At 33.8% G+C, this 17,022-nt stretch overlaps 1 protein-coding gene across 6 annotated transcripts in view; it reads right to left on the bottom strand.

The window, feature by feature from the left end:
- The window catches only part of LOC6050393 (latrophilin-like protein LAT-2), a 161,192-nt gene that overhangs the window by 34,108 nt on the left and 110,062 nt on the right, over positions 1-17,022 (bottom strand). For all 6 annotated transcript variants that reach the window (XM_038264008.1, XM_038264007.1, XM_038264009.1 and 3 more), the window contains 2 exons: positions 8,899-9,065; positions 3,130-3,267 (listed from right to left, as the gene is read on the bottom strand). In XM_038264008.1, coding sequence (XP_038119936.1) covers positions 3,130-3,267; positions 8,899-9,065 — 305 coding nt within the window. The remainder of the gene's footprint in view (positions 1-3,129; positions 3,268-8,898; positions 9,066-17,022) is intronic.

Genomic DNA, 17,022 nt, shown 5'->3' with positions numbered 1-17,022 from the left:
ACGCAACACACTGTCCAAAAATTTTCCACCGAAAGTTGCGAAAACAGGATTACATTTACCCAACGAGGTTTACCGTTTACAACATTTTTTGCAATTCCGAAAAACGCTTTTTGAATGGATTTTTATGTCAAACATTCATGTGTTCAGTGAAAACAGCATCCATTTCAGTGCTGAAAAGTAAGACTTTTTGGCACTGGTATTTAAAAGTTTTTTTGCATTCACAGAAATATTTCAAAATAGTATTCAAGAGTTACAAATTGATTCAGTATTATATCAAAAAATTTCTCAATTTCATATTAGTGTACATAGAACATTTATATGTAGCAGAGCAGTACAGTACAGGGAAAATGATGAGAAAAAGAATTTAAAACAAAAATGTTTGTTACTAAATCAGTAGGAAATCTTGATCTTGATATGCTTGGTGAAAGAGATCAAACTTAATTTTTATGGAACTAAAAATACAAGGAATGCATGCATGTATTTTAGAAAATTTGAAAATTAAATAATTTAAAAAAAATTGAACATGCGGTCAAACAAAATTAAAAAAAAATATTTTTTTGATAAAAAACCAAATTTTTAATCAAAAGGGACATTTTTGCACCGTTTAAAAGTAAGTCCGTTGTAAATATTTTTCAATGTTTTGTCATAATGGAGAAGCCCCCCTGCAATAGTATATGTCCAAAAAGATGAGAAAACTTCCTACACACAAATTTTTTTTTAACTGAAATTCAGTAAAGTTTTACTGAATTTTCATCCGCTGAAATTTCAGTAAATGATTCAGATTTAGATTTTAATGAATTCTCAGTTAACTGGTATTTGTCACTATGACAGATGATTTACTCTGTCTTTTCAAATCAAGACTATCATTTTAAAAGGGCGTAATATTGAATGTTTGGCCCTTTTGAAATGTTAGTCTTGATTTGAAAATTTTGAAAATATTGTTTTCGAAAAGATCGGAAAATTTCACGAATATTTCATATTTTAACATTGAAAATCGGACCATTAGTTGCTGAGATATCGACGTTAGAAAATGGTGGGCTGTTTGGGTGAGACTAAGAAAACATCAATTTTCCTGTTTATAAACCTTTGCATTACAATATCTCAGCAACTAAAGGTTGTATCGACAAAGTCCGAAGAAGCAAAATATAGAGAAATTTCTCAGCTTTTCAGAACTATTTTTGTCAAAGGTGGGCAAACATGTGCACTAATTTAAAAAAATGAAAAACTTCGACTATTTTCAAAAAAGTCACCTAAATATGGATTTAACTTGAAAACGGTGCACTTTATCAAAATTTCACTAAAGTACTTTTTGATTGCAAATTTAATTTTACATCGAAAAATAAAGTTGAAAAATTTTTGCGACCAAAATTTCGATTTTTTGAAAAAATCAGTATTGAATCAAAAATTCATAACTCGTTCAATGATTTTTTGCACAATCTGGAAATTTCTGAAAAGTTGGCATTTTATGTCCTCTAAAACATATCACAAAATAGAAAAAATTAAAATAGTCTTTTTTTTGCAAATCAAGTTTTAGTAATAAAAAGTCAAATTAAAAAATCACCAAAATTTTTTTACCGCCAGCCTGCCAAATTTGTATGGAAAATTATATGGACAAACTAATGATGCAAAATGGCTTCCATGGGCCTACAGAAGGCACCAAAAAAGTTTCAGTCGGATTAAAAAATACAAAAAAAAACGAATGACCGAAATCCTAGAGAACTGCTCAGTACTAAAGAGAACAAATTGGACAGAGAAGGAAAAAAAGTGCAAAAATAACCTTCGAAATAGCGTATTTCAGTTATCAAAATTTGATTCTGCTTGTCATCGAAAATGTTTCCAGTACTACTATGTGTACATTTATTTCATCAATCGACCAAACCTTAAAAAAATCCAGGTGGTTAGCATCGAGGCATTTGTTATAACCATTTTTCTTACCTTGGTTTCTAAAGATCGAAAAAAATGTGTCTTTCCATCATAAAACAGTTTCAAATTGCAAAAAAAAACATATTTTTGAACATTTCAACCTAAAAAGCCGAAAACAATGCGTCGACGTCATATGAAAAATTAAAAAAAAAAATCAAATCAAACCAGAACAAAGTTTTTTTTATGCCTTTTTGGGCATCAAAATAATCCCCTAAAATTTGGGAGTGTTTTATTGTGTCTCCACACTTTGCGCATTGCATTTCAATTTCGTATGGGAATTAGTTTGGAAAAAACCCCTCTTTTAACATTTTTATTTTTATCATTTTTATTTTCCACTAAATTTTTCACAGTAGCGTAAAAATTGAGAAAATTTTCTAAAACTATCCCGAAGAAACTATTGTACTATCTTGCTCCTATCAAAAGATACAGCGTCCTAAAAACTGGTCTAAAACGTGTTTTTTGCTCGGAAATCACGTTTTAGACCAGTTTTGAGCACGCTGTATCTTTTGACAGGAGCAAGATAGCACAATACGTTCTTGGGAAAAGTTTTAGAGAATTTTCTAATTTTTTCGCTATTGTGTTGGTTTGAAAAATTTTGTGGAAAATAAAAATGATAAAAATCAAAATGTAAAAGAGGGTTTTTTTTTCATACTAATTCCCATACAAAACTGGAATGCAATGTGGACGCAATCAATTACTCCCAAATTTTAGAGGGTTGTTCAAGGGCCTGAACGAAACAAAAAACATGTTCTGAAAATCGACCATCTCGAGCCATCCTAATGTACATAGGGTCTTTTTGGATAAATTGTCTCTTCCTTTTGGTTTAGAAATCTTTCTTTGCATTTTAAATAAAATTAGAATTAGTTTAATTAAATTATCCATATTTTGCTTGGGAGCACCACAAAAAAAATAATGTTTTTACTAGCCCGTAAAAATGTTTGAAATAACTTGTGATGCAATTTGCATATCCATTGACTTAGGGAATGCATGGACAAAATTTTATCTATATCAAAAATTGCAATTTTAAAATATTGATATAATTTCACTCAAAAAAAAAAACAAAATCTTTTGATCTGCATTTAATTATTTTTATTTGTCAGTTGAGGTGTTGAAGAACCCCGTTTTCATGAACATAAAAAAAGAATGAAATTACTGCACGGCTAGGAAGAGATAACGATTTTAATCTCAGTTTAAGACGGCACTTACCAGCAGTGGCTGTCCGCGTTCAGGTCGTGCACGATCTGGGCGATGACCTGGGCCCCGGTGATTTTCACGTCCCGCTCCTTGTACTTGAAGGCGGCGGCCACACCCAACATCAGCAGCGGAAAGCCCCAGGACAGCAAGCTGTAATCGTATCAGAGAGGCAGGGGGCAAAATGTGAGAAGGGATAAATAGAAAATAGCACAGCATTTTATGAAATCGTAGAGGGAGGGCGAGGGTCATCGCTGGACAAGTATCACTAAAAGTTTATGCCAGCTATCTTTGTTTGGGTTCATTTTATAGCGAAAAACGGGATAAGTTCTAGGAGTGTCGGGTTATAAGCTCGGCGAGAGTCGAAGGAAAATCGATTCCGAGTGGTCATTCAGGGGCCATAAATTTCTGCTTTCCTTTCACTGTGTAGAGTGAGCTCGAAAACGGATAGTTTGAGCAACGTCATCGGGTTGAACTTTGTTGTCTGGTCGAAAGCCGAACTTTTCCAACTATCCGAACGTGGAAGTCCAGTATAGAACACAGACAAACAGAGGTAAACTGCTGACAATTTTACTAGTGCCATCTAGTTGTGGACGCTCTAAATGAGCTGAGGTGAATTCAGATTTGTAGTGGTGAGTTTTCGGTTATTCAAATTGACTATTTTATTGATGATTCGACTATTTGTCGGCAATTTTCTAAAATTAATCCAATTTTCCAGTATCAAATTTTACCATCCGTTTGTTCGTGATTCCGCTTCTGGCCAAGTTGTTTCATTTTTATTATCACTTTTCACTTCGTGTCCTCGTCATAAAATTGTCATTATCGTCGCAAAGAAGAAAGTTTTACGGGGTCCCTCTCCCTCTCGGGGCGTGGGGCGGTAAGCCGGAAGCCAGAGGATTAGGGGAGTGCTTCGCCGAGTGTGACAGATGGACGAAGAAATGTGACCTTTTTTTCCTGGCGCGCCGGACCTCGCCGGACTTTACTCTGGGAATTGGGATCTTTTCCCCCCACCCGTCTGTCTTGGAGGAAGTTTATCGTTATATAGTATCAAATCCGAACCATATGGGAAGAGAAAAAGAAGAAGAAGAACACGAAGTTGGGTAATGGAGTCAAAAGGTGCTCCACGAAAGCCGGATCCGGTGTTTTTATGAGTCGGATTGATTGGTGACACTGATTGGACCTGGAGGAGTCTTGAAATCGTGTGCGGTTCGGGACAGGATGTTTATGAAAGTGGAATTATACGACGTGTGAAAGTTTTTGTTGGTGTCATAAAGATAAAGGCTGGCGGATAAGGAGAACTTTGGGAACGACCTAATAATTCGAAGTGGATTCTTTGGTTGGAATGATGGCAAATATTTTGTAAAACATTCTTCAACCTTAAATGGACGGAAAATTTCATCTTTGCGCACACAAGTGTTGACATATTTGAAAAAAAAAAAACTATAAACTATGCAAATATCACCAAACAAAATTTCAAATTATTATAGTAGTTTATGCAACAAGTTGCAAAAAGAGGATTTTTTCAGCACGAGTCGTACATTTATCCAACGAGGTTCACCGAGTTGGATAAATACGAAGAGTGCTGAAAAAATCAAGTTTTGCAACGAGTTCCATACAACATTTTTTGCGATTCCAAAAAACACACACTGAGTGAAATTTTATGTAAAATTTTCATGTATTTTGTCAATAAATCGTTTAAATCAAAAAAATGTTCAAAAGTGTTACTTTTCGAAACAAGTGCTGAAAAGTTCAACTTTTCAGCACCCATTTGAGTGCTGAAAAGTAGAACTTTTCAGCATTTATTTTGAAAAGTGTTGCTATTCGATTCTGTTATTTTTGGTACAGAAAAGTAGGCTATTTCGTCGTTCAAGAATGACAGGAAAAGTAAGTAGTTTCACGACGGAATGGCAAAAAAATTAAGTAATTTTGTGAAATTGTTTTGAATTCGTTGAAAGCCTATTTGGTTCAATATTTATAAAGGAAGCTACACAGAAAAAAAGTTGAATTTTGGAATTGAAAATTTGGTAGGTTGAATATTACCTCTTTTTTGGGTAACATTACATAAAAAAATGTGTAAAAATGTGAACCTGATGAATAGTCATCAAACTCTGATGACAATTCATCATTTTCTGGGGTAAAATTATTATTTTTTTGTCACAAAATTAGTCACCATTTCCTGATTAATATTACCATCATTTTTTTTCTGTGTATTAAATCAGAACGCTTTAATCCCAACCCTTCAGCACAACCTGCTGAGAGAAGACTTAGATTTCAATTCAGACAAATAGTCACACTTATAAAATCAAACATGCTTTTTAATACTCCATTACTGGTCAGAAATTTGAAAGTTAGAAAATATTTATACTAATTATATATTTTGTTTATAGATTCTCTATGCAAAATGTATGTGCAACAAAATATCAAAAGGGCATAAGGTCGAAAAAACGAATGGTTTAAAATGGACAAATATGTCGAATGAACAAATGGGGCTTTTTCAAGAATTTTAGATTGTTTTCCCATACTTCTAATATATTTCTGAGAAAAAGCCAGACATCTGAAAAAAATCCTCTCACCCATCACAATTTTTAATAAAATTTTTAATCTTTAAGAAGCTTTGGTGTGAAGATTTTTGTTAAATAACATTTTAGGTTGCACAGTAAAAAAATCATGGTAATATTGCATCTGGGAACGAGTAAATCTTTTATGTCAGAAAAAATGTGTACTTTTACCTCTGAAAATGTGTAATTTTACTACTTTTCTGCTGTAATGCCACTTTTTCAGTTTAAATTGAGATAATTTGAGGTTATTTTGGAAGATTTCTCTTTTATGATGTTATTTTACCTCCTTTTAGACTGAAAAGATAATATTCCATCAGAATGTGCTAAAATTACACATTTTCAGGGGTAAAATTGCATATTATTTGTGATATCAAAGGTAAACCCTTCCCAGTGAATTCAAACAATCAAGAAAATTACTAAGACTGGTACACATTTAATTTAAAGTTTTTGTCACCCCTGGGAAATTTTACGAATGTTTCATATTCTAACATTGAAAATCGGACCATTAGTTGCTGAGATATTGACATTACAAAATGGTGGGTTGTTTGGGTGAGGCTTAAAAAACATCAATTTTCCTATTTTTAAATCTTTGCATGGCAATATCTCAGCAACTAAGGGTCGTATCAACCACGGTTGTCAATCGATAGAATTATCGTCGATAATTTTATCGTCTAACGATAACGATAATAATTCTACAGGTGATTATCTTATCGCGACGACGAACGATAACTTATTTTAAAAATCTTTCTTTAATGGACTGAATCCATCAATATCATGGTAAATTTTCAATGCGTTTGCTTAGAATATATATTTTGATAATTTAGTAAGCTTTCAAGCATAAATACTTTTAAATATTTTCACAAAATACAGTATTTTTTTGAAAGTACTCAATTTTTCATAATTTGCAATATGGGTATCAAACGATTTGATATGTTGCATGCATTTTCACTGTTTTAGAGTTTTTTGAATGAAACACTCAAATTTTCACAAAATACAGTATTTTATATAAAATAATAAAATTTTCGAATATCATGGGCAATTTTCAATGCGTTTGCTTAGACTATACATTTTTTTTTAATTTAGTTAGTTTTAAAGCATAAATACAAAAATTTTCACAAAATACCGTATTTTTTAAAGTACTAAATTTTTTATAGTTTGCAATATGGGTATCAAACAATTCGAAATTTAGCATGCATTTTCACTGTTTTAGAGTTTTTTTTAATGAAATACTAAAATTATCACAAAATACAGTATTTCCTCGAAAATACTAAAATTTTCTAATGACATGGTAAATTTTCAATGCGTTTGCTTAGAATATATTTTTAATGATTTAGTAAGTTTTAAAGCATAAATTCTAAAATTTTCACAAAATATCGTATTTTTTTTAAAGTACTCAATTTTCTATAATTTGCAAAATACTCAAATTTTCTAATTTTTAATACAGGTTCAAACGATTCGAAATTTTGCATAAATTTTCACTGTTTTAGAGTTTGTTAATGAACTACTCAAATTTTTACAAAATACAATATTTTCTCGAAAATACTAAAATTTTCTAATATCGTGGGCAATTTTTTATATATTTTTTATTGTAAAGCATTAATACTAAATTTTTCACAAAATACCGTATTTTTTTAAAGTACTCAAATTTTTATAATTTGCAATATGAATTCAAAATTTTGCACGCATTTCACTTTTTTAGAGTTTTTGATTGAAATACACAAATTTTCACAAAATGTCATATTTTCTCGAAAATACTCATATTTTTACAATTCGCAATATGCCTATAAACGATTAGAAATTGTGCATGCATTTTCACTGTTTCAGAGTTTTTGAATGAAATAATCAAATTTTCATGCATCGGTCTGATTAGATTAGATTAGATTAGATTAGATTAGAAATAATCAAATTTTCATGCATGATTCATCATCATTTTGCAAGCAAAATTTCGAATCGTTTGATACCCATATTGCACATATTGCAAATTATAAAAAAATAAATACTTTAAAAAATACGGTATTTTGTGATTTTTTGTAGTATTTATTTTTTGCGACCAGTTATTCGATTTTTTCAAAAAAATCAGTATTGATTCAAAAATTCGTAACACGGTCAAAGATTTTTTGCTCATTCTGGAAATGTCGGAAAATGTTGATGTCCCCTAAAACATATCAGAAAAAATAGTGTTTTTGTTTGCAACAAAAAATGAAACTAAAAATCACAAAAAAATCACTGGTATATATATTTTTTTAGTTTAGCGCTTATCCATTCAACTTTGCCGAAGACATCAAATTTATCAAAAAATTCCTTCAAAAGGTACAATTTTTTGAATTTTTATATATCATTTTTGTATGACACAGCTGCCAAATTTGTATGGAAAACCATATGGACAAACTAATGATGCAAAATGGCTTCTTTGGGCATACCGAAGGCACCAAAAAAGTTTGAGCCGGATTAAAAAATATAAAAATAAAAGTAAAATAAAATCGATTTGGTTTAAATGATTTAATGGCCTCAAAAATGTCAAAGGTTAAGTTCCTTCAAAAAACACATTATAAATTTTTAGATTTCCTATTAACTTCATCCATTATAATACAAACTTGTTTAAAGTGGATATAAATTTAAAAAAAAATGGCAAAATCTTTCAATATCTGACAAAGTGAAGAAAGAATCTTTATTCTGGTTTTAACATGAAAAATCTGATTTTTCCAGATTTATCTGGCAACCTGGCAACCTTACATCTGACTGTTAAAAATATAGGCAAATCTGGAACTTTTGCAAGCGAAGGCATTTAATTACCTAAAGTTATAAGATTTTAAGAAAAAAAAATAGGGGTCAACTCTCTTCCCGAGCGTTTGAGTGTTTTTTTTTATTAATTAGTGAATTGATATGAAATGAAAATTCAGTAAGAATTCATGTCAATTCAAATAAATGAACTTAAAAAACTAAAATTGGTTGCTCCTGAATCTTGAAGCAATAGAACATTTATAAGCAATACCTAAAAAAAACAAAATAATAACAATTTTGAATATTTTCAAATAAATTTTCGCCACCTTTTCTTCTACTCCAGCCGAAACTAGTCCACTCGTGCCAGCACCAAGGACATCGAGGAACAGACCTCTGACAGCGGTCAGGGAGCGCGCCCAAGGTTCGTGAGAAAAAGACCACATTGGGTTTCTGACTGTTAGTGACCCCCCCCCCCCCTCTTCCCCTTCCCTTCCAAAAAACTAACCTGTAGTGGGCCAAGGCCCGGCCCATGCTCGGCTCCGGGTTGGGGTTGAGGTTCGTGTTGGACCGGAACAGGACCAGGGCATGGTGACAGCAGCAGCACAGCCAACACATCGACGCCAGCTTCATAAACAGCAACGCCAGCGACAGCGACAGACAGAGCTCGGTGTCCTGCAAAGGGGGAGAGAGTTTGGTGTGGTAAATTGAGTATATTAAGGGGTGATGTGGGGTCAATGTGGGAGCGATAAGTAGAATTCATGACCTTTTGGGCTGAGAAGGAGAATTCATGTCTATATTCAGGGAGATAATTTAAAGTTGCTGAAATATGTTCAACGAAATTGAGGAGATTCGACTGAGATCCATTACGAAAGAAAAAGAAGATAAATTACTGTACTTTTCAGTTTCGTTTTCCTTCTCCTAACAAGATTTGACCTAGCAAAATTAATATGTTTATTTGTCTGGTTCACCGATGGTCTAAAATGTGTTCAAATAGGGTCTTCTCAAAAAGTTGGGTACTAATTTTGTTTAAGTATTACTTTCCCAACATCTAGCCTTCAACAGCGATCGTAAAATTGAGATATTACGAGACAAGTGAGCAGCTAAAGCAGATGAGTCCATTTAAAGCACACACAAGCAGAGAAAAAAGTTTCAATTTTACGCACGAAAAGCGCCTTATTGGAAAGCTTCGGGCATCAATTTCCTGCTAAGACTCGTGCAGGGTGTGAAAGGACGAAGGGAGGAGGTGTTCATGGTGTTGTAAGGCAGCCAATTTCCTGTTACTTCTGGCCACACCGACTCGAGAGGGGTGAGGTTTTGTGGATTTTCAGTTTGCTGGACGAAGACTTTGGACATAGTTAGGTGTTTGGAGTGAAAGTGAGGGTCTGGAGTTTGTTTTAAAAGGTCCAATAAACCAAATTTTTAGTTTTTGCTTTTTGGGTGTTTTTTAATACCCCTGACTCAAGGTGGTTTCAAATACACCCAAAAAGCAAAAACTGGAAATTTGGTTTATTGGACATTTTCAAAAAAAAAAAAAAAAAAACTCCAGAGGTGTAGTTTTTTGTTGTTGCTTGAAATGTTTATATGTGTGATCTGAGCTTCGATATTTTGTGTTAATTTTTGGACTCATTTAAATCAACATGAAGAAATTTTAATAGAGGAAATTTTCTTCTCGTCAGCTATATGAGCTATAATTGAACGTCAAAGAGCTAATATAGCAACATTAGAGGCACGATGGAGTTAGATGCTGTTCTCCTATTTGGTCATGCACGGCGTGTTTTCTGGGCAACCTTAAGGAGAAAAAATAGTCATCGCTACTGTCAAATCGTCGCCATCGTGCTAACTTGTCGTACGTGAATTTTGGGCCAAATTGAGTTAAGAACGCCATTTTGTGCAGCTCACAAAGCCTCACCTTTTGACCTTCACAGATCCCCAAATTTCGATTTCAATCCTGAGATATTCAACAAAAACCGAAAAAACTCCGTGCATTTTAGTCACTTTACATATGAAAGTAGTTTCAATCTTGTCGTGCTATCTTGTCACTCCATGAAAATTGATGTAAGTGCGACAAAAGGCCAAAGGGATTTCAGGCCAGGAAAGTCAGGATGCGTTTATCGCACGTACAAGCTAGACTACCGTAAACATTTGTAATTACACCCAAAACTGGCAGCGCTAGTCCGAGAGAATGATGGTCTCGAGTCGAGAGAATAGTGGTACCATTCACGGACGCAGAGAACACAGCTCGAGATGGGCGATAGAACTATTCTCTCGAGGTTCATTTGCAAAAAAAAAGTTCATCCGTCAAACAAAAAACCAAAAGTGTCGACAACGGGAATCGAACCAGAGACCTTTGACAAATCAATCCAATGACTTAGCTGCCTCGGCCACCACAGCTTGGTGACCAAGGAGAAGTCAGAAGTCAATGTATGACACTTGTTGGGTATTTATTGATTCAACTAACGAATGAACTCATTTGGTATGATGGTGTGAGTTGGTACCATTATTCTATCGATTTTGGCACTGAGCCCTCAATAAATTTTGAGAGAACGATTATCTCGACTCTGAATTTTGGGTGTATAACTCAGGACTCCAGCAACCAACTTCAACCAAACTTTGGGACAATTCACAGAATGGTCAGCCAAACAAAACGTGTTTGTTATTGTTTACATTGCGTGCTCTCGCTTTTGTATATTCAAGGTCAAACATTAAAACGCGTTTTTCTCGGAACGTCAAAATGGCGGGTGCGACAAGATAGCACGACGACGTCGAAATGTGTCTTATAGGAAATTTTCTCAGCATTCCAATGTGACAGCTTTTTAATTTGACTCGTTTTAATATTTACGTAACCTTATTTACTATCTAGGTTTCTACCACACTGAAAAAAAAAATATTCTATTTTCAGTTATGAGCAATGTAATTAAGCTTATATCTGTGAGCCGATACATCCAATTCAAATGTTGTCGAAAACAAACTTATAGGAAATTGGACGAGCTTTTCGGTAAAAATATTTTCCAGACTGAAAAATCAAGTCTGTCATATAGAAATTGCCAAAAACCTATTTTTTCAACATTTTTATTTTTAAAACCGCTGTATCTTCACAAGGATTGGACAAAGAACAATGGTCAATATGCAGACTTTTATGTAAAATTGTCTGGGGAAGCGATTCCCACTATCGGATTTTGAATATTTTGACTTTTAGACCACTTTTCAAAAAACAGTTTTAGTAAATGATTTTTATATTTTTTTAGGAGAGACGTACCATCCTTCATTTTTCGTGAGTCATTTTGTAACATCTTACGCTATTTCCTCAAAAATTTTGAACGATAAAAAATAGTGACATCACCTTTTAATATAACTTTTAAACATAAAAATTTAAAAATCTCATTGAAGTGGCGTGTATTTTTATATCAGTGTATTTTTACCGGAAAGCTCGCCAAAATTCCTGCAAGTTTATCTTTGACCACTTTTTGGTACGATGCAACGGCTTTCGAGATACAGTTATTTTTAAATTATAAAATACAAAAATATTTAAATAACCAACGCCCTTCTAAAATGTTATTTTCGAGTACAATTGGCTCCATATACACAAAAATTGCTTATATAGGCCTAAGATAATATGTCTAAAAAGTTTCATTGAAATCGGAGAGGGTCGGGTACAAAAGTACCAAAAAAATTCTGGTTTGAGCTGGAATTGCTCCAACATTTAACTCATTCCTGTTATAAACAGCTACTATGATCAAACTCAGGAGCAGGCCTGCAAAATGTTTCCAACCCAGCGTACACATGAAGTAAACCAAAATGTCAGTTCACTGCTAGCATCTGACTGTAAGCCTACTGTGTCCGTTCAACCTCTGCCGCCTGACTCGTGCCGGTCGGCTGCTGGAGAATGAGAGACGTGAAAAAATGAGCTACACTCACTCAATTCGTGTCGTATGACTGACTCGTAAAATCCTCTCTAAACACTGTTTTGACTATTTTTAAACAATTGAATGGTTCTAGACTGTGCAAAACACTTGAAACAACCATAACTTATATTCAAAATTACATTTCCACGCATAAATACGAACTTTTTGTGTAAAAACTTGATTCTTTATGTGTGTGCGTGCAACGTCGAATGAGCGTTGGTCGACTACTGCCTCGCATTGCAGCTGCTCAGTGAGCTAGGGCACTCACGACTGAGTCGGGTTTGTTTATGTCACGGTTTTGAGATTCAGTGAATGGATCTGAAAAAATCGTGTATGGGTCGCCGATTTTCGCGTCAGGAGCCCTGACATTTTCAGCTCTGCTCAGGAGGATTAAACAAAAATTATAATTTGGCGGTCATTCAGGGGCTGGTTACGGTGGGCATACTGAGCTCAAATTGCAAATATGAGCTTGATTGAACTTAACAGGAGCTGGGGTTTTGCATATGAATATATTGAATTTTAAACATCTTTTGATTTTTTGAAAATTTTCGATGCGTCGCAAAAAGTTTTTTTCGCCATTTTTTTGTTTTTGTCACAATTTACTTTTTTTGAAAACTAATGATTGCAAAACAACTGAACTAGTGTAAAATGCATTTTGAAACACTTTATGCACTAAAGTGTTGAAACTATCACTTGTAATTTAAATTTTCATATTTCTTTTTTTCTCATAAAACGGGAAAAGTTTTTTTTAATCCTGGGATGTTTTGGAAATTATAGTTATTAAACAGTGCTAAGTTTTTAAATTGTAAAATCAAGTTTTTAAAGCGTAAAAACAATTTTCCAGCAAAAAATGTCAAAAATTATACAAAACTGATTATAAAACAGCTCATTAACCAGAAAGAAAAAAAGTCATGCTTGTGCTTGAACAGCCTCCAACTTTGTAGGTGTAAGCAAAGTGGGATCATTCAAAAATCACGTTACGCATTCTCTCTATTCATCACCCAGATCTAGACCACAATCTGATCAAGAATATCATTTTTTGATAGCTTCAAATAAAAACAATCTTGATTTTTGTTTAATTTATTGAATTAAAAAATAACTACAATCCTTATCCCACTGTCATTCAGATTAAATATTCCTTGTTTATGATTTCTTATGCGACAGGAAAACTTTAAAAGCACTATTTTTGGATATTTTTGATTAATTAATTAATTAATCGGAATTTCCTCATCAAAAAAGGAAATCTAGAGTAAATTTTCAAAACAACCTACGCAGTCCTATCATTTTGAAAATTTGATCAAGAAATATTGTTTCAATTTAAAAATTCCCCGGAAATCCTAGGATGGACGCACTAGTTACTATCACTCTAAACTCATTAGAAAAATACCTTATTCTAACTATATTTTAATAGATTTTATTTTAACTAACAAAACGAATTTGTAAAATCCAAAAAACGATTTGAAAGTGAGAAATTTCTGTAAGAATTGTTACATTAAAAACTATTTGAAAACTTTTCAGCTAGAAGTTCAAGTCAGTTAAAAATTTGTCATATAAAACTAAAATCCCCAAAAAATCAAAATTCACATTTTTTCGACGCACTGCTTCCTACTAATCTTAAGTCAATTAAATGTGTGTGTTGCTATGAAGTTATTCAATTCAAGATGCGTCAAAAACTATCAATAAAATTGTAACAACCATTTCAACCATCTTTGAAAGCTTCGTCAAAACGTTCCAACCGGCATTGAGTTCGTGATCCGCGTCACAGCAAAATCTATTTTCATTTCCTGCTACGTCCAATCACCGGAAACGGACTTAGAATCGAAGCGCAAAGAAAACACCGCACAATAGTGTTTCCGGCTTAGACCATCAACTCTGACGTATTTTTTTTGCTTCTCCTTTTCCGGGGTTCGACAGCCATCAACAGTTGATCTAAACGCAACGCCACGCGCCAAAGTGAGTGGAAAAAGTATCACCGGAAACCGGGTCCATTTTCCTATCTTCTTCGTAACTCATTTCATTTCCGGAAGCTGCCAGCGACGCGCACTAGCGAGTTAATGAGAAAAGTCTACAAAAGATGTAATTTTCCGGCTGTTGGCTGAAAGTTGGGCCCGCGTTGGGTTTTGCTTCCTGTCGCTGGTGGGCTCAGCGCGAGGAAAGTTTTAGAAACATTGTTTACCGGCAAGTTGACGCAACTACTGGGTTGGAGATAAGTTTCGGTGAAAGTTTGAATTAACTGTTGGAAACTGGATTTTAGCTGGAGTTGGCAGAAGCCGGTTTCGTTATCTAGAAACTCGAGGAGCTGTTTGTCGGGGGCTGATTAAATTCCATTTAAATCTATTTTCGAAATAAACAACAAGAGATGAAGACTTCTTTGGTTGCCAAGCCCGTTTAGATCAAATCAAAGACTTTAAGCTTATCAGCTGCCTTTGAGCTCATGCCGTCAAGCTGTGCTAAATCCATTTTGCTGATTGAATTGAGCAAAATAGCCAACAGCTGCTGGCTGCACCTTGCTGCACTGATCTAATCTATTTCATATCACGATTGAGCACAACTGCCACGTGTCAATGCGTTAAGTTGTCACGTAACACACTTAGCTGATGCCTGAAAGCAGGTAACCGTGAGACAAGGGAAAATGTTCGTGAGAAAAGCAATTTATCACTATCAACGTCGAGGAATCGCAACCAATCCTTCCCGGGGTAGACCGTGGAATCTAACCTCGTTCCACTAGCTATGCACAGCAAAAACAAAAAAACAGATTCTCAACTCAATGTCGAGATACTAAAATTACCCGCAAAATTATTTTTTTTCACAGTGCCTAATGTCATCAGGGAAGTAAGCGTCGTGACGTATCCGTGGAGCCTGTCACTCTTCTTCCGTGGAGGTCGCGGCCCAGCACGTGGTAAAGTTTTGCCCCGTTCGGGCCAGGCTCGTAGTGCACCTGACCTGGCAGCTAGCGCACATACACAGCACACACACACAACCCGTAAAGGTAAAGTAAAAGTGACATCCGTACTGACAGGTGAGAAAATGGTGGCGGAATCGCGAGCGCAATGGCTTTCTACGAGATTTGACTAGGGATGTCAATGAAATTAATATAGCTTTTGTATTTTTTTGATTTGCTCATTATTTAAACTCTTGGTTGGTTTGTCAAGCGTATTATATTTTTGCGAAGCCTTATTTCTTTAGTTTGGAAAATAGTCAATATTAAAAATAAGAATAATTATCAGATAAAATGGAAAAGAGTTATTACACCATAAATCCTTGCACAGATTAGTGATTCACATCCATTTTCGTTCCATTGCTATCTTGTAAAATTTTCAAAAAAATTATCTACCCTTTTGTTTTTAACTTATTGTGAAAGGATTGAAATTCCAAACACAAAGAATGTGGTTTGTTAAATAAACATAAAAATTGTTGCTGTCTATGATTCCAAAATTGTTGAACCATTTTTTCTTTGACTGCTCATGTTTATCAAAGGGCAACCCACAAAAGATAGAACTAAATAATCTTATTCTGTATCAAGTTACAATTTTGAAAATGTTCAAAAATTCACAGTTACTTTTAAATACATTCTCAATATAATCTAAAAAAAGTGAAGGTAAAAATTCCCAAAAAGCTTTTATGAAAGTCTGCTTGAAAAGTTTAAATATAAATTACAGTAAGCACAGCAAAATTTGAATTGCCATTTCAGTAACGTAATTAAATGAATGCGATTCAGTAATCATCACTTTTGCTAAAATTCAGTAATGAACAAAAACATTGCTGAAAAATCAGTGACTGCATATCTGTCAAACTGAAATGTCACTTATGACTTTTTGTTTGGATGCTGCCGAGAGAAAATCCTCTTTTAACATGTTGTGTTTTTTAATTTCGTATTGTGATCTTTGGAAACCAAGGCAAGAAAAATGTTAATAACAAATGCCTCGATGCTAACCATCCTTTTTTAGGTTTGGACGGTTGATGAAATAAATGTATAAATAACAGTACTGGAAACATTTTCAATTACAAGCAAAATCCAATTTTGATAACTGAAATACCAGCAACGATTGCTGAATCTTCAGCAAATGATCTGTCATATTGCCACAAGAAAATTACTGAATTTTCAGAAAAATAATTTGACGTTACTTTTGTTGAAATTTCAGTTGTTTGACAACCATTTTACTGAAATTTCAGTAAATCATCTGTCAAAGCGACTAATATCCGTTAACTGAGAATTCTGTAAATTCAGTAGATGAAAATTCAGTTAAACTTTACTGAATTTCAGTAAAACAAAAATTGGTGTGCGGAAATACTTTACATTTTATTTCTTTAGATCAAATGAAGTGTTTAATAAAAAATCCTCGATGAAACAGTAGAATTTTTTTTATTCCTTAAATAGTTATCAATTGTGTGTAGAGGGTGACGATTCTCGAGATTTTCAATTTCCCGGGAATCGAGAGTTGAATTTGGCAATTTCCCGGGAATTCCCGGGACCCGGGAGTTTTTTTTTTTAAATTTGCCAATAAAGCCAATAATTTATGAAGAAAAGTTATAAATGTTTTTCTTTTCAATGAATTCAGTTACAATTAATTCGTACTTATTCAATGAAACGTTAATTAGAACCTCATAATTTTCGGGAACTGTCTACCTATTTTTTTTTCTAAATCTGCAAATATATGATCGTTTTTTGAGCTTTTGTGACTGTGGATTGAAAAGTCAGCGAATCCTTATTCGCACAATATGATTAA

This window comes from Culex quinquefasciatus, chromosome 3 (genome assembly GCF_015732765.1).
Source record: "Culex quinquefasciatus strain JHB chromosome 3, VPISU_Cqui_1.0_pri_paternal, whole genome shotgun sequence".
Taxonomy (NCBI): domain Eukaryota; kingdom Metazoa; phylum Arthropoda; class Insecta; order Diptera; family Culicidae; genus Culex; species Culex quinquefasciatus.
This window is presented reverse-complemented; position numbering and strand designations above follow the sequence as displayed.